Source organism: Zootermopsis nevadensis, unplaced genomic scaffold, assembly GCF_977971745.1.
Source record: "Zootermopsis nevadensis isolate Lab colony 2312 unplaced genomic scaffold, Znev_1.0 Znev_ptg000016l, whole genome shotgun sequence".
Classification (NCBI taxonomy): Eukaryota; Metazoa; Arthropoda; class Insecta; order Blattodea; family Termopsidae; genus Zootermopsis; species Zootermopsis nevadensis.
The window spans coordinates 3,302,823-3,327,784 of record NW_028259148.1 but is presented as its reverse complement, the minus strand read 5'-3'; the positions used below and the strand labels follow the sequence as shown (position 1 = coordinate 3,327,784).

The 24,962-nt window shown below is 37.2% G+C and overlaps 1 protein-coding gene across 10 annotated transcripts in view; it reads left to right on the top strand.

Moving 5' to 3' along the window:
- The first annotated feature begins 29 nt into the window (after nucleotides 1–29).
- The window catches only part of kto (mediator complex subunit kohtalo), a 41,491-nt gene continuing 16,558 nt past the window's right edge, over nucleotides 30–24,962 (top strand). For 3 of the 10 annotated variants that reach the window (XM_087349809.1, XM_087349815.1, XM_022082966.2), the window contains exons 1-33: nucleotides 30–579; nucleotides 694–814; nucleotides 1,341–1,442; nucleotides 1,538–1,729; nucleotides 2,347–2,506; nucleotides 2,658–3,100; nucleotides 3,838–4,136; nucleotides 4,766–4,892; nucleotides 5,267–5,418; nucleotides 5,716–5,827; nucleotides 5,941–6,174; nucleotides 7,653–7,902; nucleotides 8,481–8,770; nucleotides 9,210–9,305; nucleotides 9,991–10,140; nucleotides 10,603–10,768; nucleotides 11,783–12,030; nucleotides 13,195–13,324; nucleotides 13,518–13,805; nucleotides 13,902–14,081; nucleotides 14,417–14,542; nucleotides 15,025–15,099; nucleotides 16,045–16,155; nucleotides 16,737–16,867; nucleotides 17,221–17,438; nucleotides 18,675–18,713; nucleotides 20,961–21,147; nucleotides 22,198–22,293; nucleotides 22,716–22,998; nucleotides 23,152–23,351; nucleotides 23,864–24,048; nucleotides 24,272–24,398; nucleotides 24,791–24,949. In XM_087349809.1, the coding sequence (XP_087205935.1) occupies nucleotides 725–814; nucleotides 1,341–1,442; nucleotides 1,538–1,729; nucleotides 2,347–2,506; nucleotides 2,658–3,100; nucleotides 3,838–4,136; nucleotides 4,766–4,892; nucleotides 5,267–5,418; nucleotides 5,716–5,827; nucleotides 5,941–6,174; nucleotides 7,653–7,902; nucleotides 8,481–8,770; nucleotides 9,210–9,305; nucleotides 9,991–10,140; nucleotides 10,603–10,768; nucleotides 11,783–12,030; nucleotides 13,195–13,324; nucleotides 13,518–13,805; nucleotides 13,902–14,081; nucleotides 14,417–14,542; nucleotides 15,025–15,099; nucleotides 16,045–16,155; nucleotides 16,737–16,867; nucleotides 17,221–17,438; nucleotides 18,675–18,713; nucleotides 20,961–21,147; nucleotides 22,198–22,293; nucleotides 22,716–22,998; nucleotides 23,152–23,351; nucleotides 23,864–24,048; nucleotides 24,272–24,398; nucleotides 24,791–24,949 (5,646 nt within the window). In that variant the 5' untranslated portion in view covers nucleotides 30–579; nucleotides 694–724. The remainder of the gene's footprint in view (nucleotides 580–693; nucleotides 815–1,340; nucleotides 1,443–1,537; nucleotides 1,730–2,346; nucleotides 2,507–2,657; nucleotides 3,101–3,837; nucleotides 4,137–4,765; nucleotides 4,893–5,266; nucleotides 5,419–5,715; nucleotides 5,828–5,940; nucleotides 6,175–7,652; nucleotides 7,903–8,480; nucleotides 8,771–9,209; nucleotides 9,306–9,990; nucleotides 10,141–10,602; nucleotides 10,769–11,782; nucleotides 12,031–13,194; nucleotides 13,325–13,517; nucleotides 13,806–13,901; nucleotides 14,082–14,416; nucleotides 14,543–15,024; nucleotides 15,100–16,044; nucleotides 16,156–16,736; nucleotides 16,868–17,220; nucleotides 17,439–18,674; nucleotides 18,714–20,960; nucleotides 21,148–22,197; nucleotides 22,294–22,715; nucleotides 22,999–23,151; nucleotides 23,352–23,863; nucleotides 24,049–24,271; nucleotides 24,399–24,790; nucleotides 24,950–24,962) is intronic. The other 7 variants (XM_087349811.1, XM_087349812.1, XM_087349813.1 and 4 more) reach the window with 5 other exon arrangements.

Below are 24,962 nucleotides of genomic sequence, written 5' to 3'. Positions count from 1 at the left end.
TGTATGAATTTTGTTGCAAGATGTCTGCTTGTGAAATGCTCTGTAAAATGGTTTCGTTGTCTTTAGATATTTTACCGAATATTATTACTCGTGTGAATAGTCAAAAAACGTGAAGAAAGCATCTTTGTTAAACTCAAAGGCACCTTACTCTACCTAGGACGGATGATTGTGTTGAAAGTGTAATATTATTATTCAGTCAGTTTTTTCTTTGGTTTTACGAGGTTATACATGCAATAGTTTAAAAGAACTGGAAGTTCCACTGCAGGCATTACAACTCTATAAATACTATTGATAACAGAAGTTCCACGTCTGGCAAGAGTGCATCTTCGTATGTTTGACTATTGTAGAGGAACCCAAATAATTCTAACCTCGTTCAACGTCGCCTTCAACTTCAACCAAGAAGCTGTTATGAATAAGTGGCAAGAGAAATAATCTGCAGTACTATATAAGAAAATACACATCTTTACTTGTATTTGCAAAGTTGTTTTCGTAATATATGAAAACGAAGTTATTTCCTGCCTGTTTTTCAGGAAATGAATGGGAATTTAAACTGAAAGAAACATTGATATGGAATGCAAGGTACTTTCTTTATGTTACATAAGAAATGACAGTAACCGTCGTCTGAAGTGTTAATACTTACTTCCCTGTAATGAAATATAATACTGTATTTGTTGCTTGATTTATCTGAAACAGAAGTTCCAGCCAGAAATTTGTTTAGGCTACAATGATGGGGTTCTCTTATGAAAAGCGAGCCCTGAAAAGACCACGACTTGGTCCTCCAGATGTGTATCCTCAGGAGCCAAAGCAAAAGGAGGTATGCCATTGCTTCATGATGAAAACGTCTCACAGTATCATGTATTGTAATAGTTGTTAACACAAAAAACAGAGGAATCTTGGGCTTCATTATTAACATACTGACTGCTTATCATGTCAAGCTATTGTTTAGACATGACAGATTGTAGGTCTCAGCACTATTTATTGTATGTGAAATGCATGTTTATGTTGAACTGTAATATAGATGTAAAATATAAGCTTTTGGCAGTATGTATTCAGCAGTATGAATTTGATTTTACACTCTTATCTTGTGATATCAAAAGGGAACTGCCTTTTATTGATATCCATTTGTTGAGAGTTTTGCTTCAGCAAAACTTTCAGTTTAAGTCCTTAGACCTTTCTGAATTTCCCAGTTCTGTTATATGCTTCATATTATAAGAGACAGGAATTCTCTGAATAACAGAAGGAAGGGCCTGTAAGGTATGTGTTTTAGTGTTTGTTATGTTGTACAAATTATGTTACTGTATATAACTATTTTGGTTGTGCAGAAGTTTTTATTATTATAGGATGAGTTGACTACATTAAATGTAAAGCATGGGTTTACTACTGTGCCCCAGCTTTCGGATGAATTTGGGACAGCTAGAAATTGCAATATTACTGCTTCAAAGGTATGTATAATTATAGAATAATGCTGTTTATTAATTTTGTTATCATGTTAAAAATAAATAACATTATTTATAATATCTGTTTTTTTGTTATTTAGGTTGGAGCTTATTTCAATGCAATTCTGACAAAGAAAGAGGAATTGAATACTTTGCCAGATACAGGACGCAAACGTCAACAAATAAACCCCAAAGACAACTTCTGGCCAGCTACAGCAAGGACAAAGAATGCTATTGAAGCTTGGTTTAAAGATCTTGCTGGCAGCAAACCTCTCAGCAGTTTATCAAAAAAGGTAAGGCCTAAAGCAAATTATCTCGTTTTAGCTAAATCTGTGTTCTGATCTCAGCAGAATTTATTCTATCATCCACCTTTCAGTGTGATTATATTTTCACAGTGATTATATTTATGTATCAGTCTCATCTTTATGCACTTTATACATGTCTTGTAGAAAATTATATATAACTTGGGTAAAACCACATGATGGTTTGAGATGTAAGGTGGACATAGTTGTAAGGCTAGCAAATTTTGGGGTTACATGTTCAGATCTATACCAACAGTGTTGTGCAATTTGTCATAGGTGATGGCTTCACCATCATTCCACCTCTTGAGTTAATGGCGTCTGTTGCTATAGTATTACACAGTGTAAGACATTATGAATTATGAATTTGGAGTAGTTAGTGACTTGTGATTTAACATCTGTACCAAATTTTATGAATTCCCATTCAGGCATTCTCTAGTTATTAAATGCCATATGGTTGGAACAATGGAACAGAAAATTGTTGTTTGAAATTTAATTTGTAGCAAGTCAACAATGTGGATATTTGGTTTGAATTTTACATGATATTTTAATTTCTAATACCAGTGTAACACCACATTTCACAGATTTAATTGTATCATATTTTTTATTAGGCTCCTAATTTTAACAAGAAGGAGGAGATTTTCATTATGCTGTGCGAGTATCAGGTTCCAATGCTACGAGCAGCATGGTTTATAAAGCTGAGTTATGCGTACACAGTGGCTGTGTCTGAAGTGAAGATTAAGAAACGTCAACTGTCTGATCCTTCTCAAGGTAAGGGCATTATTCTGTGTTACAGGAAGTAACTGGTAACTAAGTTATCCTTAAGTTATTCTAGAAATGTTCATTTGCTGTATTTCAAGACCATATAAAACAATATGTTGCTCTTTGTAAGTGTTACCAGCTCGGTGTAATTTCCTTGCAGAATGGACAGCCACCCTTATTAAGTTTCTGAAGGACCAACTTAACAAGCTTCAGGATTTCTACCATCAGTCTGGAGGAAATTTTAGTGGATATGGAAGTGGTGGGACTGCAAACACTGCAAATAACAGTGGAAGTACAGGTGGTAATAACACTTGTACTACAAGTAGCGCCACAAGTGGTAACAATGCTGCTGGCGGTGGTAGTGTTACCGGGGCTTCAGTGAACAATGGTTCTTCAGCAAACACAGTTGTACCGTCTGGTAGTGGAAGTTCGAGTACAAATACAAGTGTAAATACAAGCACTGCTTGTAGTACGATCCAGCCGTCTGCTGTAAATTCCACGCAAACCCCTGCCAGTGCAGCTTTACCTACCATGACAGAGGATCAGAAACTGGCACAACGGCAGTGGCAGTATTGTATCCAGTTGGCCAAATATCTTTATGAGGCAAGTGATGACTATTATTCAGATTAGTTGATGCTGGATTTTATCAGCATTTAAGTGTTTAATAATGTCTGTATGAAAAATATATTCAGGGGTGTAGACTACATGGGCAATGTAGTGATCACTCATGATATTCTGCAAGATCTGATTGTATCTGCAGATGAAACTCTTTACTGGTAGAAGACAAATGTACAGAAATGACTGCAAGAAGAATACAGAATGACATACATCTACCGGGTACTTGTGGGTTATCGGGACACATCGCTTTAAAAATAGGTTAGGTTAGGTTAATGTGTGTGGATAAATGACATATACTTGAAAGTTATTATATTTTATTTCAATAAATGACAAATTATTATATTTTATTTGGATATGCACGAGATGTTAATTGTTGTTAAAACCTGTCGCCGGAGGCCAAAATTCGCTTATAGATTTTAGAATCTTTTTAAAAATATCACCGTTATCATTTGTACGCCGCCACACGAACAACCGAGTGTACGGGTATACTGATACGCATGTGCAGTTTTCCGTCCAATGCAAGTCCAGATATTCGACTCTCCCGTTTTGTGTCCCGATAACCAGCAAGTATCCATCTACCGTATATAAGTACTCTTGTATGGACTGTGCATTAATGCTTCCTGCTGGAAGAGATTAAGAAATGCTTACTTCTGTTTGGTTGTTTGTTGTGTCTTCATTTGTGTTTATTATATTGCACCCTTGTATTGACTTTGATTCCACAGGAAGGTCTCCTTGAACGGCAGGAATTTCTTCAGTGGATATTGGAGCTGTTGGATAAGATGCGATCCACTCCATCAGATGATGGGATTTTGAAGCTTGTGTTACCTCTTGCATTGCAATATCTGGATGAGTTTGTGCACTCAGAGCTTCTGGCTCGCAAGTTAGCTTATTTTTGTGCTAAGAAGCTTGCACAGTTGTGTTCTGTGGCTAGTGATACAGCTGCTGTCAGTATGGCTTTTTCCTCCTCACCGGCATTGCCACCATCTGCTTCACCACAGAGCCCTCTCTTGCCAGGAAATATGTAAGTTTACCATGTCACTATCAAAAGATTTTTGACCGTGCAGATATGTCACAAATACTGCGCAAAGAATACTTACACAAGTGCATAATTAAGGATTTTATAGGAAGACAAGTATATCGCGTGGACAATTGGATGAAATGTATTTTATTAATTTTTGGTTTTACATTTTGGTGCTACATACATTTAGCTTTTTTTTGAGCATAAGTGTGCATTTATTGCCACTATTTACCATCTGCCATGGCCAGCTTTAAGCAAAAATGTGGTTCTTTTTGGTATGTAACATTTATTTAATGAGAATACTTTTTAATTTTCTTGCCAGTCTTTGTATAAATTGTAAGGTTCATTGTCATCTTCACTAATTCTAACCCCAAATCTGATGAATTCAGTCTTATTTCATTCATATCCATTTTAATATTGTCTTCTTAGGTATCCCAGGTTTCCTGATAAAGTGTCTTTATGTGTAGAATTGTGAGGTCACTGAAAGTACAATTTCTTAATTTTAACATCAGCATTTTTCTGTCTTTATGCTTCTGTTTTTGAGGAGGGTGCGGTAGGATAGGTCAGTACTATGAATTAGGAACTGTCATATGTCACTGGAGCAAACTTTCTTGTGTAATGTTTTGTTACAGTGGTGTACTATCACAAGGAGGACCAACACAGATGGTGCCAGTTAACCCATTAATGGTGACTTTTAATGAATATATGAGCTGCCCACATCACCGAGATCTGGTATTAGGATTGAGTGCTATTTTACAGGTTGGTTTAATTTTGCATTTTCTTCTGAGTTTGCTTCACTGTGTTAACCTGATAGTACTCTGGTGAGAAACTTAACACACAATTTGAGTTTGTGACTGCATGCCTGCGCCGATTATTTTGTATGAAAGAGATAAATGTCGGCAGATGAACTGATGATGTGACCTATGCACTGATGAAAGTGGGGAAGAACAAACTTCGTATTGAGAGTTTCTATAATTGAACGTGTTTGTCGTTTGAGTGTCTAGGAAGATTAAAAGTGGCTGTGGTTATCTTTTTGCAAGTAAATATTAAGAGAGAGAGAGAGAGAGAGAGAGAGAGAGAGAGAGATAGAGAGAGCCGCTGAGATAATTGTCCATATTTTTCATTGTCCACAGGCAATAACTCTTGATTGCCCAACAGCTCTTGTATGGAATTGTGTAGGAGAGGGCAAATCACCATCAGTTTTGAATGGTTCACCATTAGACCATCTGCCTTGCTCGCCCTCAACACTTCCAATGCCTCAGAGGGCCACCAATCCTGCAGTTAGGTAGGATTGCTGTATTATTGTGACAGAGAGTGGCCAAGAGCCAAAATATTGCTTATTCTAATTTTTTTTTAACATTCAGGTAATGATAAGTCTATAACTGTTGAGAACTGAATTTTGGTTTGTGTGATATTTCTGACGGAATGACCTTAGGAATAACATCCTGAAGTTAAGACATTCAGTTATGAATTACTGTGTATAATTACATGTGTGGTTCAAGGTTCTACATTTTTAAATCATTGGTTATGACAATTTAATAATTTATCTTCTTCCTCAAATAATTCTTCACCTTCTCTTCAGACGTCAGTTGCGTGCAGCTGAGGATCATGTTCGCAATCGAAGTAGAGCGGCTGAAGGACGTTGGTCTTGTGATAAGTGGCAACAGTCATCTGCAGGACGAACGACGAGTAAGGTCAGTAATGTTACAGGTTAAAATATACATTGTCAAGCAGTCTTATACTTCAGCATCATCATGTTATGTATAATTATTATTCTAAGTGAAAAATCTTGACAAAAATGTTCTAGGTTCTCACTGCACTTGATGCTTTGGATAGGCACAGTTTTGACAGGATGGATGCTACTAATTCCCTTGATACACTCTATGCCAAAATATTCTCACCTCCTGGAACCAAAGAATCCAGTTTGACAGGTACCAGTTGTGGGAATAATAGCAACACTAGCAACAATGGCAGTAATAGTACCGTTTCAAATAATGGAACCAGCGGTGGAGACCCGTTAAGAGAGAACAGAGCAGACTATGTAAGTGTATTTATAATCATACTTTGAATGTACATGCAAGTGGCCAGAACATGTCTTAATGAGGGCATGTACTGGTCCTGCTTCATGCAACGCATCTTGGCTCAGCTCGGCTCTGGCATCGGTTCACGCGTGGTTTCAGGCCCATTTAGACTCTGTAAGTGAAGAGGAAGTTCTCAGGTACTATGAATTGTAGAACCAAAGACCCTGATTTTGGGTACATAAAATGTATGCCAAATTACTACAGGTGCAGATAATTTTACCATCTTAGTGACTTATTGATGGATAATGACAAGTTCTTCAAATGTGTTTGGATGTTGTGCAGCAAATTCTTTCAGCTTGTGAATATATTAATCCATACAGATAAGTAAATCAGATTTTCATGATCCATTTCCTCCAGCAGTAAGGTTAACAGTGATTTTGAGGTATGTATGTTTCTGCATAATTTTAAGAATTGCAAGTAGGATCAGCAAAAGAACATTTGTAATCTTTGTAAAAAATTCCCCATGTATTTCAAAACGTGGACATAATTGTTTTTTGGCAGTGAAGTATTTATATAACATATAACAGAATGAGCCACGGTGGTCTAGCGGTTAGAACGCTGGCCTTGTAATCCTGGGGTCTCGGGTTCGATTCCCGGCGGTGCCCGAATTTATAACTTGTGTTGGGCAAGGCCGTGGTCTAGGCAACACGGAGTTTTCCTCCGTGGCATTCCAACAATTACTCCATTCACACACAGAAGAAGGCAATGGCAAACCACTTCTGGATCATCTGCCAAGAACGTATATGAACAGGTCCCAGTCCGAGAAAAGGATGGAAGGATCCTGTTCATATGGACCTGTCGTCAGACAGAACATTACAAATAAAATAAATAAATAAATAACAGAATGACACTTGCGCATAGTACTATGTACTAATACTGTGACAGAATATAAGCTTGCACTGAATCTAGTATACTGTGCTTGTTAGTTGTGTGATCACAGATTAAACTTTATGGAGGCTCTGCTATTTTTGACTTACCTTCGCCTTCAGCCTTCAGATCAATTCAATAAAATGTTCTTGTCTCAGAATACTGTTTTTAATTCAGAGCTGAGCTGAGTGTAGTGAAGTGGAACCAGTTTCTACTCCCCTTTATGCACCTCTTAGAAATGAACATGGTGGTCCTAGCAAAGTACATTGTATTTATATAGGAGCTTCATTTCCAGGACTTGAATGTTCTGTTATATATAAAACTCTGTAGTATTGAATGCATAAAATTATAATTTTGCCAACTTTAATTCCATTATGAATTTTTTAAGATGTGTGAGGTAACCATTAACCCTTTGAACCTTTCTTTAAATGGCAAACTACTTTGACATACTTTTAGTAAAATCTATATTAATTAAACTAGATTGCTGGAATATGGTGTACAACCAGCATGCATCTTATATAAGTTTAAGCAGTGATTCAGAGTGGTTAAAATAATGCGAAGGATGTTGCAGAGTCTTCTTCAAGATGAAGCTGTTGTCCAGATCTTGTGTGAATGGGCAGTGTCTAGTCAGCGCTCCGGTGAACATCGAGCCATGGCTGTTGCAAAGTTATTAGAGAAGAGACAGAGTGATCTCATGTCTGGGGAAGTCGATGCTGCAGATGAAAAGGACTCTGTTTCATCAGGAAATGGGGCACCAACTGGACTTCCTGTGTTTCAGCCCCTTCTCATGCGATTCCTGGATAATGATGCTCCAGTTTTAGGTGAGAATGCTGTAATTATTATTAAACTTCTCAAAATGTACAAAAGCAACATGTTAGAAACAAAAATAATAACATTATACAAATTATATAAAAAGTAATTTAAGAGTAGCAACAGTTGAATAACTCAAAATAAATTATTTGAAACTAGTGTAGGTGTGTAATTGTCTGAAAGTATTTGTCCACTTTGTCGATTAACCACCATGGCTCTGGGAAGGCAAGTAGCGTAAAGAAATCTCATCTCTTTAGATGTTTTAATGCTTCAGTTATGATCATTGTGGACTCTAGTGTTCCTACTCTTTTACCACAAATTTTAAAACTTTCTGCTCTATGACTTATGCAAAACTTCTTGCTTCCTCTCGATCCTTTTTGCATATAGTTCATAACAGTCATTTTACAGAACATTTTGACAAAACTTCTGAGTGCACAGCCAAATTTACCAATTGTTTGAGATTTTACAATATTTCTGTTCAAAGTTTATTTGAATTAATTTAGTTTACAGATGTAGAATAAAGGGATGTTTGGTACTTTTATAATTCTGGCAAGTGTGTGTATACATATATTATTTTTGTTTGTTGCAGAAGATAACCCAAGTGCACAGAACCGTGCCATGTTTACAAACCTGGTACACCTTTTCTCTGAACTGATACGCCATGACATATTTTCTCATGACGTGTACATGTGCACGCTTATCTCTCGTGGAGATCTTAACACGGGTGGACCAACTATGGCCAGCTCTCATCATCCAACCAGCAACAAACCTGCCACTCCAGCTGAGAGCAGGGGAACGGTCAACAACTCTGGCATACAAGATGATGACGGATCCTTGTTTCCTGGAATTGATCTGAAACCTAGCAAGTTGGATGTTCAGGTTGTTATTTTTGTTATCTGAACAAAGGAAACATTTGGCATACAGTTACAGGTTCATTTAATATGTAATATTAACATATTCACTGTTGGGATTTTAAATTCAGGGCTTACATTGATGATGAGATTTGAAGATCAAGGGTGGATGTCTGCACTGTAGTAAAAAAATTATACATCAATAAAATCTTCTTGGGCCATAAACTTTGTCAGTTTGTTAGAAATCATTTTTTGATAGACCATCTCTGTCCCTATCATCAGGGCTGTGATGTGACATCAACTGTTGGTTAAAATTCACCATTTTAAGGAACATCTCAGCCCTGATGGCGGAGGCAGTATGACCTCCGAAACGTTGGTAAACATCGACCAGACTACACAGCGCAACAACCCAGAAGACAGAAATCTTCATAATGTTTCTTACATGAGAATTTAACTTTTTTTTGCAGGATCATGGTCGGAACATGGATTATGATGACAGTAAGATTGATGATGACTTGGACAAACTGTTGCAGCATATCAAGGAGGAGCAGCAAAATTCGTTGGTAAGATTATTTTAGGCTTGTGTATACGTTCTGTAAATCACGACAGTGCAGTCCTTTGCCCTTAATTTGAAGAGTTCAATGTAATAAAGACAACACAACTGTCACAAAAGAAAAAGCTTGTTTTATTTTGGTATTTGCAAAGAAACTTCGCTGTGATCGATAGTCTGCTCCACTAAAATGAAGTATTACTATTTTTATTTTACTTTCTGTTCTTAATTCTTTTTCAGTTACAGGATACAAAAGTAATTCTTGAATAAACACTTAATGGTATATGTCTTGAATGTACATATAATTCCTATAACATATAATTGTGTTGCACAGCTGCAGGACTTACAGTGGTTCAGTAACACTTCTTCAGATTCCCTAATTTACCAGTTTTTGATAGCGTGATATACATATATTTTTTATTATCAGAAAAATTAATAAATAGTTTATATTAAGAGGGAAAGAATAATAAACAACAGAAGAAGTTGTCTATTTTGTTTACTAACTAACCAAATTCATGAAGCAGAGTCTTTTGTAAGAAGCTGATACTCATTCAGTGAAGTCCCTTCTTTTCACAGAACCTGAATTTTCATTACTGTTTTCACAAAAATCTGACACTGGACCTTATCTTAAGACAGAATAATCTAATTAACAGTTTATATGAGCTATATGACCCATATTTTTTTATGAATTTTTGTAGGATGCCCCAGATTCTCCTAAAGATGATGGCGTGCCTCCTGGCTCATTGGTGGCTCCACCAATGGCTTCTGTTACTCCAGTGGAGAGAGCAGAAACAGGAGAGATGAAGTCCAGGCATCTGCTTTATACTACACACTTTCCTCTGCCACTGGTATGGTTTTACGTGGTTCTCACTATATGCCAGTAAAATTAAAAAGGCAATTGTGGAATGCATTACTGTGCATGTTGCAGAGTGTGATGAAAGTAAATAAAGAAGGATTCTAGTTGAAGTCTGAAGATTTGTGATGATGGTGCAGTATAATATGTAAAATTGTTGTTTTAGACTTTGCCCATCATCTAATTATAAAATTATAGAATTGCAATGTTTCGGAATCTGGATTATTCATCTGTCTTCAACTAAAAAATGGTAGAAAAGGACAGAAAAGCCTATCTGTTGTGATCTCTGGATGAGCTAGTCACAGGGACAGAGAGATAGAAGGACAATCATCAGCTGATTTTTAGCAATCAGGAGATAATTTCTTTGCATCACTGAATATCGTATTAAAAAAATTGTGTATGAGTAGGAATATCTTTTTGACACAGCTTATTCTGGAATCTGTTTCTCTAATTTCAGTTGATTTTGCAGGATGAACCTTGTAGCTTCCATGACTGCAATCAGCGTCATGTATTATTGTACGGAGTTGGAAAAATCAGAGATGAGGCTCGACATACTATTAAGAAGATAACTAAAGAGCTCTGCAGACTTTTTAGCAAGAAGTTCAGTATTGATGTTTCAGAAGGTACATTATATTGAAAGTGATTTTACTAAAATATGACAGCACCTACTTTTGATTATGTAGGTGTACATATAAAGGTTATAGAGGTTGTAAGATTTGAGGTTTTCACAGCGGTGAGTATGAAGATTTCTCTCTTCTGGGTTGTTGCGCTGTGTAGTCTGGTCGATGTTTCCCAACGTTTCAGAGGTCATACTGCCTCCGTCATCAGAGTATGAAGATTTCTGTCTTCTGGGTTGTTGCGCTGTGTAGTCTGGTAGATGTTAACCAACGCTTCAGAGGTCATACTGCCTCCGTCATCAGGGCGATGAGTATGAAGATATCCGTCTTCTGGGTTGTTGCGCTGTGTAGTCTGGTCGATGTTAACCAACGTTTCGGAGGTCACACTGCCTCTGTCATCAGGGCGATGAATGTGACCTGATGACGGAGGCAGTGCGACGTCTGAAACATTGGTTAACATCGACCAGACTACACAGCACAACAACCCAGAAGACAGAAGTCTTCGTTATAGAGGTTATTCACTTTAGTATTGATCTGAAGTTTATGTTGTTTTCAGTTTTTGCTTGTTTCAACTCTTTGAACGTCAAAGGCAGTTAAATGTCCCACCACCATTTGATAAACTAAAAAATCTTACCTCCTCATCTGTGACAAGTAAAACATGAAGGCTAAGATTTGTGTAAAATTTTAAAATAATTTTAAAAGCATAGTTTGTATTATCCTCCTGACAGTACATGGTATAATGTTTCTTTGACTGCCTTTCTGTTTGCACATACCTTACACATGTGCAGGAAACTGGCTTGCATCCATTGTGCATTATCCTTGATTTTTCACCCTAATAATACTCTGTGAAGAGTACAAGATATGAAGCTCCTCATACTGATGATGTTTCTGCACTTATGCTGTGTAACACAACATTAGATTTGTATAATTTAATCTTTGAGCTCAAGATTCTGCCTTCACTCAGTTTTATGTATTATACATATAATTTAGTACTGAAATTGTTCCCTGTTTCTTGTTTAGGTGCAAAACTGAAGAAACATTCGCGTGTTGAGTTCAGCTTTGAAGCAACTACAGCAAAAGTACAAGGACTCTCATACTGTGACCGACATGTTGTCACATGGCAGTGTGCATTGACAGTGATAGAAATGTTGAGTTCATTTGCTAGTGGCCCTTCCAGCTACTTACCTGTCCAGGAACATGTTGCCTTTTTGTTTGACCTAATGGAATTAGCGTTCAATATTTATGGCCTTATAGATGTCTGCATCCAGGTAATTGTAACCAGCAATCTTCTCATATGTTTAAAAGAAAAGTTTTAATAGATGAGATTTCAGGTTACCACAGTGGTGAGCATGATTGTTGCGCCATGGAGTCTGGTAGAAGATATCTGGCATTTAAGATGTGCTTACTGCCTCTGTTATCAGGGTAGTGAGTATTCTATTAATGTTAGATGTACAATAGTAATTTACTTGTTATTAGTATATTTTTATGAAGTAAAGTAAAATAAAGCTGTACCACTATACGCCATGTAGGCACTTGGGGGGGAGTGGAGGTATAGCTCCTACTCATTCTTGACCTCGGCACTAGATGGGGGTGAGTGGTCAGCATCACGCCCCGGCCGGATTTACCCCTGGGAAAAGACCCCAGTACCCATTGTAGAGGAGGCTGGGTGGGCCCTAGAGCCGGTCTGGACGCAGAGACTAGAGGAAAAAATCCTCTGCCCCGTCGGGGATCGAACCCCGGTCGCCCACTCCATAGCCAGCATTAATAATGATTTTTCTAGCAAACTTTTACTTACAATTTTACTTGCTAAGTCTAACTTCCTTTATTGTATTTGGATTCATAATGAAACAAGTTTTTAGTAAAACACTTTTGTTTGTATTATGTGAAATTTATATAATAGTATGAATTGTATTTTATAATATGTATTGTATTATCATTATGACTTTTTCCACATCATGTTGTCATCTGATTATCTTATGGATCCATGGAATGTAATAAAGATGTATGTATGTTGCAGTCATGTGGTTAGCACTCCTACTTTGTATTTGGGGGTCCCAGATTCAAACTGATGATAGTCTGTTACCTTATATGTACCACCTAATTTGACATCCAAGAACTCTGCATTCTGCCAGTAGAGTGTATTTATGAGTTTTGTGTGATTCTCAGAATAGACAGCAGTTATTTCCCTAAATGGTGTCAGTCAGTTTATCTTTGTATTGGGGGATACATTTTGTTATCTTTGAAGTAGGAATTGAATTTCTAAATATGATTTAGATGAACTTTATACTTGGATGTGTTAAGAAAACCAGGGATAATTCACAGTGTTAAAAGCCACACTTGTTCTTTCAGACATAGCATAATTAATTGTATTGCTGGTGTTATGTGCCAGTACGGGATAAGTTGCTTGTTATGTTTTTATTTTCTTTGTATAGATCCTGAAAGAGCTGCCTGAAATTGAAGCACATTTGCAGGGAAAACAGTCTACTCTTATGAGAAGTTACACTACATCCCTCAGTTTGTATGTTGTTGGTGTTCTGAGGAGATACCACTGCTGTCTTCTATGTAAGTTCATTTAATATTGACCCTTCACTGGGGAGGCATTTAAGAACTATGTCAGGACTGTGTTTTTGGAGGTTTATTTATGTAGGAATTTAAATTTTGACTGTCATGTTAGGTTGATTCTTCTTGATTCACTGTATTCTGTTCTTTAAAATGGAAAATGTTGTTACTTAGGATAGTGTATGTTATTTTACAGTGTCTCCGGAGCAGACGACAGCTGTGTTTGAGGGTTTGTGTCGTGTAGTGAAGCATGTGACAAACCCAGGGGACTGTTCATCAGCTGAACGATGTGTTCTAGCTCATCTGTATGACCTGTACTCTAGTTGCAGTCTTCTCAAATCAAAACCTCATTGTGTCGAGCCATTTGGAAATGCTTATCCCAAGATACGACAGGCTCTTTACTCCACGGTTCAGCCATCTAGTTCAAACCATGTTTGCAATGCACAGTTTATGGCTGATGTATTCAGTAATCCACGCCGGGGAGGTATGGTTACTCTTAACAATGGACTGCACTGTGTAAGAGTGAAGTGGTTATGAAATTTTTGTGTGTTTTATTGTGGGTAATTGTGTTATCTTGCAGGTAAAATTGAACCTCATTGGGCTCGACAGTTAGCAGAGACGCCCAACAATCGTTACAGTTTTGTGTGCAACGCGGTTGTTGCCGTTTGTAATGAGACTGATAATGATCGTCTGAATGATCTTGCTATTACGTGTGCTGAGCTTACAGCATGTTGCAATTCACTTTCTGCTGAATGGCTAGGTCAGTAGTGTAGATAATTAGATACATTATCATATCCACACAACTTGCGATTTGTAGTTTATGAATCACCTAACAAATCAAAATTAACCACAACAAGCAAATGTATAGTCTGTCTGTGATCTATTCTTGCTACAATACTGCAGTTGGGTGATAGAGATTGAACTGTGATCACAAAACTTTCTCATAAAACAAGTGTCTTGAACTCATGTTCATTAGATATCAAGTCTGAATGTTACCTTCAAATCTTGTTTTATGTTTTTCCTTGTTTTTTAATATCCCTTCAAATCGCCTTTATATTCTGTCATAGAATAATAATTTTGTTTAATGTTTTGTAGGTGTTTTGATGGCACTGTGTTGCTCATCCAACCACTCCTCACATTTTATTGATGTGTTGACTCAGGTTGATGTTCAGGACTTGTCAATTCACAACTCACTTGCAGTTTTTACATCAATTCTTATAGGTCAGTATTAGTGTTATCATGTAGCTCAACTGCTTTATGTGTCTATTCGCTACAAAATCTATATTGTATTTTTCAGTTAGGTCACTTAGTATACCTATGTTGACTTTCGTTAGAACTTGGTGTAGGGAAGGTCTGATATGATAATTGATAAAATGAAATAAAAATGGTTATATTTGTAAAAGATTTGGAGTAATACAACACTGGTGGAAATGTGAGAAACTGAGAAAAGAATTTTTTTTTCACTACCTCCCTCCATTAATTTCTTTGGCTGTATTGCATATTAATGATAACTTTGAAGTGATTGTTATCCTGTTTATAAATGTTTAGTAAGAGCTATAATAAAATTAAACCTCAGTACTTGTCTAGATGTACTGCTGTTTTGCTTACTCTCTGGCTACTATTTATGTTAATTTATTTCTATATTCAGTTAAATTTCATACTAGAAACAAGTTTTTGATATTTATAGAATAATTTTATTCCAGCTCGACATTGTTTTTCATTGGAAGATTTTGTGGTCCACATAGCACTTCCATCATTAGTAAAGGCGTGCAATGAAGGTAAACGAGTCTTACATCTATGTTTTCCTTATTTCATATTTTATTTCCATAGTTCACTTTTTGAATGTTACATTTTTTTTCAATAATTCTTTGGAAGTGTGGTTAGAAGACGTAGCTTATGTTCATAGCAACAGTTCATTGAGACATGGTCTGCCACTATTTTCAGTAATTAGTGTCATTTATTTTTCTCAAGAATATGATATCAAGTTTATTATGCTGCCGTATGTTGAAAACAAGACTTTTACTCTACAAAAATAGTATTCTGCTTCTCTGAAAAGGGACACAAAACAAATTTATGTAATTCACCCAGTTTCGTTTCCCCACTCAAGAACTAGCATAAAGTTTATGTTGACTAGGCATTGTGAAGTAGTAACACAGATTATGAGGTGGCAAAGATTTTATATTTATAAGTGTACCTTTTTAAATTCATTTTTCAAAGAGTAGGTAGTTGTCAGAAGATTATTTTGTGTCTGATAAGGATAGATTTTAGGTTTTAATTGGGATATGAAAGTAGGATTTGAGGTACTCATGGCAGTGAGTATGAAGAAGTCTGTCTTCCAGGTTGTAGAACCTTATAGTCTGCTAGAAGTTTACCAACATTTCAAAAGTAGCAAGGATCTCTGAAATGTTGGTAAATTTCTACCAGACTACATGACACAACAACTCAGAAGACATCCATCTTCTAGGCTGTGAAAGTTTAGAATGTGATCTGCTTTGTGACACTGTATACTCATGTAGGTGGCTTCTGACATTTCATATTCTGGAAATGGAAGAATTGAGTTCCTTTAAAACAATGGTAACCACCTACATGATTACATGGTGTCACATCCATAAGTTCACAATCTAAAGTTATAAGAAGATTTTTGAATGTTTTCTGCTTCTCACTTTTTAAGATGAAAGGCAGTCTAGGATGTACAGTTATATTTATTCTTCATTAACTTACAGGTAGAGGTGATGCTGATATAGAAGCAGAAGCTGGAGCCAGGCTGACTTGCCATCTTCTGTTAAGATTATTCAAGACTGTTGAGTGCCCTCAGCCTGCCCTCTATTCACTTGGTCAGTTATCAGATTGCTTTTATTTCTATAAGATAGCAGTGGATATTATTCTTCACTTTCTCAGAGTTCTTTTTCAATCTTTGGCATAGGTAAGCAGAAGAAATCTGCACACATCTGACCAAGTATCAAACTCAGAACCCAAAGAATGAATATGTTCAACACCAGCTTATTAATTGATTATTTAAGAAATGCACAGTATTGTATCTTACTGAATAACATTACTGATTGGGGATAGATTATTGATTTGATTGTCATGCAGACTTATGTACTGTTTGGGACTCAGTTTTGCGACTCTGTGAGGAATGGAAGCCAGGCACAGTTCCCCCTCATTTCCCCTACATTTTGCCAGCCTCTGTTGCCATGAAGCTGAGTCCTAAACAATAGAAAATATTAAGATGGCTGTCTTCTGTGTTGTAGTACTGTACAAGTGCTTTGCCCTGATGATGGAGGCAATAAGGATCTCTGAAACATTGGTAAACTACTCTTAGACTACATGGCACTACAACCCAGAAGACAGCCATCCTCTGCAATGTATGTCTTCATGGTAAGAATCCTTGCTGATGCATTGCACTTCTATACAGGCACATCACCACACCCCATACCCTGTGCCTCAACCAGTATTGGCTACAGTATCAAACTGAGCTGTGATCGCCACCTGCTAGCTGCTGCCCACAACAACATAAGAGTGGGGCCAGTTCTTGCTGTTCTTAAGGTAAGACTGAGGAGCCTGTTATGACATCAACAAGACGTTCTGGAGAGAACTGTTGGGGTTATTTTCTGAAGTAGAACTGGAAGATTTAAAAGGAACATAATTCTGTGTACCTGCCCAACAGTGCTGCATTGAACCACTCTTTGAAGCGTGTCTGCCGTTTCAGTGGCCAGATGTATGATGCAAGGTCACATACATGAAAATGTAACATATATGAAGACAACTGAATTCCAGTTATATTGTAATATACACGCACACCTCCCACACTAATGAGAACATTATATCTCAGTAGGATTTGAGGTTTTCATGGCGGCGAGTCTGAAGATGTATCTTAGATTTATCATTGTTTGTTGTAGGCAATTTTAGTAGTGGGAGATGCAACAGCACGGGAGGGTAAGACCCCAAGCAGCAAGAACAAACCAGAGCAGTCACAACAGATGCATTCATCTAGCACTGGCAGTTGCAGCAATAAGCCTCCAATCTCAGGTTCATCAGGTGGCGAGCTCAGTATTAGTCATATCCTGGGTACAAGTGACATTCTAGGAGGTGGGGACGATCCGCTGCTAGATCTGGGGTAAGTCATACTGGAACATTCAATTTAAATTGTTCCGTATTTTTATTTATTACTTCGCATTACGATGCTAACTTTTGTATTGATTTATGATGTTAGGGGTCATGTTAGTTGTTAGCCAGATTAAGCCATTAGGAAAAGGGCATGTAGTTTCTGTGTGTATAAATGAATTTCAGAACTAATTACAGGATGTTCTTCAAATAGTGTGATTTCAGTTTTGCCGTTTGGTACAAAACCTTGCGTGTAGTCGTATTGTAATATGCTGTACACTGTGATTAACCCAACAGGTTTCTTCGAGTATTTGAACTGAAATCAAGTTAGAAAGTTTTACTTCATTTCCATGTAACACTTTTGATATCAATGAATAACTGTTCCCTATCTCCGCATCAGATAGGGATTAGCTCTGTCGATTGGGCCCAACAGAGTAGGTATACCTGAAGACAGAGATAGAGTCCCATCTCCGAAACTTCGTTCAATTTTATGATTTTATTAGACGGAACACACCCAGAAAACTTCTTATTTTAAAAATGCACCATCATCACAAACTTTTAGATCTGAGATTTCATTTATTGTTTTGTCGTTGTTAGACATTCATTATGTTCATACAAGTTTAAGAGCTTTTTTGTTTGCCATAATGGTGTTAACACCAAAAACTGCCCCAACTGCATTCAGTGTATGAATAATCCTGGCTCAGGTGCTTGTAGATCTCCTACACTACTTAAATTGTGGATCAAGCTGAAAACTTTATGTTTACAGAAGCAGAGGTTCAAATTATTTAAAGATATTGTCTTCTCCTCCATTCTTCTCTCATCCTCTTTTCTTTGTCCCCTTCCCTTCATCCTCTTCTTCAAACAGTAACCAGGGAGAGTTGCAGTTATGTTATGGTTGCAAAATGTCTGCTTTCTGCTAAGTGGAAATAATTTATTTGTTGCAACAACTCAAGTAGGAACATATAACCTGAATAATTGCCTATGACATTGTTTTTAATTCCTTGCTTTGAAGTTCGATCTTTTACCCATTTTTAAAAATGTTACTGTTACAACTTAGAAATACCTACAATCTGGTATACAATCTAAATTTTGTTTTTGAAAATCAGAGACTGGGAGTACTACTTTACATAGTTAAGTGGTATGAATTACAGTTCTAGTAAATGGAATCTGTAAATTTCATTTATTCAGTTCACACACACATTGCAACGTGCTTCATAAATATTTCTGTTATGTTTGATTCACCTCACAGGGTGGTTGACGTGGAACCTGCGACACAAGCCGGACAAAGGTTCGTCTTTTCTCTGTCACTTGCTCATTGCTTTCTGTGTTGCTTGTTTGCTTAGCCTTCCATTCCTTTCCATATTTCCACACTAATTGATTGTTAGTTTTCTGTTACTGAAGCAAAAATCATTTCTGCTTTTCTGTGCATTGTTTGCTTCTGTGTTCTGGGAAATTATCAGGATGGTATGTATGTGCTAAATTGAAATCATGTAACTATGTTGAGGGTCACCTCTGATATTTGGTAACCCTTAGGTATGTTACTTGTTGTCCAAAAGACTACATTCAAGACCCTACATTATGGCTTCACTTATAGACATATAAGCCTGGCAGCATTTCATTTACGTGAAGTTTTATGTGTGTTTATGATCTGTCTCTCTGTGCCAGGTTTTAGATGCCTAGTAGTTTGCAGTATTCTACGTAAAAATTCTCAAAACCTATCATTTTTCAGGTTATTTTTGTGATAGGCTTTTTTGCAGTAATACTGCAGATTCCACATCAATTAGTTGTAAATGGCAAGGTGATCGGGGGTGGGGGGGAGGTGCACTGTCCAAACTATAAACATTATTTCTCAGCTGCAATACTTTATAGCTCGCCATATTACGTAGTGTTTTGGTTTACATAGTAAATGCATTTTTCTTTCTACCCACAAGCTAGTGATGCAGGCAAAAAACACAATTTGGTTTTGACTGCTGTACTTCATTGGAACTTCTATGCATACAAGAAAGTGTAAAATGATATAAAGCACAGATGAGGAAGCAGGTGCTTGCTTGTTTAGATGGGAATGGTGGATGAATCAAGCTGGTTACGTGGCAAGCAAGTGGACACACAAGCAGCCACCTCTCCAACAACTTCATTTTCTACTTGAAGGCCAGTTGCAAGTTTAGTGGAAATGCTATTTTATATTCTGAGGTTTTAGTGGCTTCAAGCACTTGCTTCCAGTAAACTCTCCCAATGTAAATTAGGCTTTATGTTTCTGCTGCCGTCCTGCTGACTGCATCCTTCCTTATCCTTTATGATTCGTAAACGTGTCATTTGATGCTGGTGCTGTACATAGGTGTGAAGATGTTAAATAATCAACTTGAGGTTACATTTTTCTGGTTCATGTTTACATTTGTTTGAAGGAATCATTTATAATAAGCACATGGCACTAAGCATCGAGTCATGAAGTTACCTCTGTTCTTAAGCATCACATCAAGTATATGTCTGTGTGTAGAAAAGGCAATGATTTGATCTTAGACACTTCATCATACACTGATCAAAAACTGCACGGGACAGAATTGCCCATAGACAAAGTTGCAGGGGTTGTCTCAGAGTGTTCCCAGAATTAATTTCTTTTTAACGCACGATTTATTAGCATGACTAGGTTGGAGTTCCACTTTCAATGAATGTTTCACTCTTAGAATGGAAGCCATATTTATGTCTTGTGTTAGAAATTGCTTTGTTCTGTTAACCTTGTGGAATACAGCTTGTGTTTTTTTTTTTTTTTGTTCTTTGATTTATTCAGTCATAATCTTTGTTAGGATCATTGCAGATGCACTTAAATACCGAATTTTTAGAACTGAAAACTATTAATAAAGTCTTTTATGTTTCTTGTGCAGTTTTGCTTTATCTTATATGGGAATTGTTACTCAAACTACTGAGTTATGACTGATTGATTGATTTAAAGAGGAATCTTGGAAGACAAGGTTATGGGTATTGTACACGGATGAAACCCTGGCTCAAAATTATGTCCAGTGGTGAGCTTTAGTATTAACAGTGATGAACCTTGGCATCCTTTAACTAATTTGTACAGTTTACCAAATGTTAATGGGGTTATTGAATCCAAGGAAGATAAGATGAGTGGATCATGTAAACACATGGGGGGGGGGGGGGGATAAGAAATCCAAAATGTTTGTTGAAAAAATCTGAAGTGTATGGATTACTTGGGATACCTTAGCATAGATGATTGGATAATATTAAATTGGACTTAGAGAAATATAATATGAAGCCATGGAGTAGATTCATCTGGATCAAGAGAAAGTTCTACGGTAGGTTCTGGTAAACATGGTAGTGAACTTTTATGTTCCACAAAAGACAGAATTTCATCACCAGCTGAACTGTTGTCAGTATGTAGGGAAGAATTTTACCCTTTAGACTTTGTTAGGTAATTACTTCAGAAGTTATGTTTGAAAGTTGGTAAATTGTTGAAGAATAACCAGTTCTAGTGTTACAGATTGTCCTTTGATGTGACATTATTTGTTAATTGTGTTAACAGGCCAATAGCATCATCTGTAGGGGGGACAGCCAGTACAATGGAGACCGCCGCAGGTTTATCTGACTTTGCTCAACATGTCCTGCGGCAGATCTGTAGTCAGGAGTGGGTGTTGGAACGATGTCTTCAAAATCCTGAGGAGCTTTGTCACACTGATATGCTACTGGACAGTATGCTGACACCTAAACAGGTGTGATATGAATATTGTACATGAATTACAATAGAATATATAATTAAAAAGATGAAATCATCATCTCACGTAACAATATCAGCAGATTTGTTGACAAATTCGATTTTAATTTAGAGCTACATGCTCCGACCTTAGTGGGCCACCTTCAGGCTCTAATATATGTAATCTGGATATCCACAGCCGAATGCATTGGTTTAATATTGTGAGTGAACTTGTAAGATTATTATTAGTTCTGACAGATCGTATATGCGTTAATATGAGTTAAATGCCGGCTCAGTGGCCACGCGGTCTGAGGCATGGTCCTCGTGCGCCTGGCCGCTGCGGCCATGGGTTCGAGTCCCACTCAAGGCATGGATGTTTGTCTGCGTCTCCTCTTCCAGTCTGGTGGGTAAAGACTGGCCATAGAAGGCAAGGCGAAACCACCATGGTATCTTCGCAAGGAAAACCCCCCGTAATGGGTGGGCCAACCAATCCTAGGATTGACAACTAGAAAAAAAAATGAGTTAAATTTAACTCTTACAAAAGGTTATACGCATTGGGCTGCCAACTTTAATATATGCTCAAGAAACACTGGAAAATACAGTGCACTAAATAAGCTGAGAATGGACAAGAATAATAATGCTATACTTTACTAGAATAATGCAAAGAAACAGTATAATCTCCAGACATTTTTTAATGCAAATGTTGTTGACCTTGCTTTGGAGTACACTAACATTCCAAAGATGTTCTTCATGCCAGATCTCAAGTCATTATTGCACCTTAAGTATTTCTTGCAGTAAGTTACCCTATGTCATTAGAAAAAAATTGGGTTATCCCACAGTTACTTCCCATTATTGCATAACGGTGGGTTCTCAAGTTATGCCTACCCCATAGGAAAAACACGTGACAGAGAGACAAACAGACATGGATGACCCCTTAAGATGTTTTCTGCTTATGCTAGAATGTGAAGAAATCCTATTAATGATAACTAAGTAAGAAGGAAACAGCCATCAGTTGTTGATTGATATTTGGTTTTAGGTATGTTAACTGACTAGTGTGTTTTGCTTTTAGGCTCAGCGTCTTCTTCATATGATTTGTTATCCAGAGACCACAGCTGCCACAGAGGAATCACTTGACCAGAGACATATTATTGCTAGGATTCTGGAGGTTGGCATGATCAATTTATGGTGTAGAGAAACAGAAAACAAGATTGGAAAGGTCCGGTCTTTGGAGTACACTGACATTCTAAAGGTGTACTTCATGCCAGATCATGCATGAGACATCAACATGACCACCAAGGAAATATCAAAGCAATATTGGTATCCAATGTCACAGCTTTTAACGATATGATTAAAGACGTGACCGACAGACACCGATGGGCCCATAAGGCATTATTTGCTTACACTAAAGCATGAAGTGCACCCAAAAAGTAGAAATACCAAAGAATTTTGTAAATAAGATATACTGTGTTAAAAATTCAAGCAAGTTCACTTGTATTTCAACATATATTTATTTCGGTGATACATCAGGCTGTAAAATGGTTTAATTTTCTTATGGCAGAGCAAAGATTTTTTCTTTTTTTTTTGCAGAATCTTGACCAATGGACATTACGAATGTCCTGGTTGGACCTCCAGCTGATGTTCACACAGTTTCCCCCTGGCTCTAGTGAATTGAATCAGTGGTTGGACACAGTGGCCAAAGCAGCTATTGATGTGTTTCAACTTACAACTGGTGGAGTGAGCAGTGGTTCAGATGGCAAGGAAGAGAAGCGAAGTGGCGTGAGGCCAAGCAAGCCCGGCTCAATATGGCTCGTGGCTCCGTTGGTGTCCAAACTACCAAGTGCGGTGCAGGGCAGGGTGCTAAAAGTTGCAGGTAAGCAATAGAGCATAATTTGAATTTTATTATTATGCTTCATGGGTCATTAAACATTTAGATAAGTCTTCAGAACATAGACAGTATGTTTTGCTCTGCATTTATTTCCTTCGTTGTTTCTTGTATTTAATATTATTTTATTAAACTTTGAAGGACAAGTTCTTGAGAGTGGGAACTGGTCATCAAAGAACCGTGACAAGGAACGGAATGTCCACCGCAGTTCATCACTTCTGAGCCATCAGCCATTCTTGTCATTGGTTCTGACTTGTTTAAAGGGTCAAGATGATCAGCGAGAAGGCCTGCTTACTTCTTTACATTCTCAACTTAATCAGTTCTTCCTGCTGTCTAAAGATGTAAGTATGGAACTGAGACTTGAGAAAGAGCTTAGTGGTTTATATTTGTTGCTTGTGATTGATTTAATTACTCTACTTTTATGTTCAGTTTTTTATCATTTGTTCATTAAATCGCAACAGAAGGACGTGCATTTGGAATTATAACAATTAACCCTTTCATTGCCAAGTCCATAAATGTACAGGGGCAAGTGAAGTGCTTGCAACATCAACCCATATATATATTTCCAGTTTGTTTAGGTTCTTTGTCCTGTACATCAGCCATGTAAACTTATGGGTTATGAAATGTCTGATCTCTGCCCCACAGCATTCACAGAAATTAAGCGGAAAAGAATAATGCACTTTGCACACACAATTCTCATCTTGGCCATCACTGCGGTGAGATAATGTGTCATGCGTACAAACTAATATTAAATATAAGGCATTTATTATGGTACCCCCTGGAGCCATTTAATTAACTGAGGGAGAAATGTGTTAGTGGTATGTAATTCTTGCGATATTTGCTATATGAACAGGAAAGGCTGTCGAATTATGAAGACCCTAGAGGACGAGCACTGATGCAAGATGCGCTTCAGTTGCGGTTCAGTCTTGTTGGAGGAATGTTTGACACAATCCAGCGCAATACAGCTGTTACCACAGACTGGGCCATTCTTCTTGTACAGCTCATCAGTTACGCAGTCATTGATCTTAATAATAATTCGTAAGTGACCAGACCAGCATACAGAATAGTTACATGTTTCATACTAATGAGTGTTTACAAAAGAAGCTTGTGAGAGCTGAATTAGAGGAATGAGAAGGAGAAAATTACTTAGATACACCAGGAATTTGAATGGTATGATACTACACTCCCTTCCTCAGCATGTCTTTTTATTGTACCTATGTGATAATGAAGTATTATTTATTTTACCTGATGTGTTTTGCAGGGAGCTATTTACAACTGTGATAGACATGTTGGCAACGTTAATACACTCAACACTTGTCTCAGATTCACAGTCTGAAAAGGAGGAGAATCGGAAGCACTATCAGAACCTCATGAAGAAACTGAAAAAGGTTAGTATTTTTTTGTCGTACTGCATGTACTGTGAGACTCGTGGAAGATGCGGTTCGCATAAAAGATGAAAATGCTAGTCACCTAGTATTTATAAAGAATGCTTGCAGTAATGCATGTGATTGGATTCTGACTTTTCTCTGGATGTGTAGGTTCAGAGTCAAAGAACGAATGAATCAGTGATGAAAGTAATTTAAATTATGAAATGAGAAATAAAGTGCATTTGAACCTATCTTGTCCATCTGCTTCAAAAACTTGGCGTGTACACAAATACTATTACAAATTGTAACATTTAAGAAATAAGTAAATGGTTTTCATATTTTTACTGACTTGCATGATAAGTCAGTATCTTAAAATCATTGTTTTGATAAGTCAAATGCTTTTCATTTCACAGGAATTGGGAGATCGTTCCTCACCATCAATTCAGCATGTTCGGCAATTGTTACCATTGCCAAAGGTGACGGCGGAAGTGGTAGTCTGTCAGCCAATGGGCTGTCTCACTGATACAAAAGGAAATAAGATCGCAGGTTTTGATTCTATAGACAAGAAACAGGTATGTGAACACT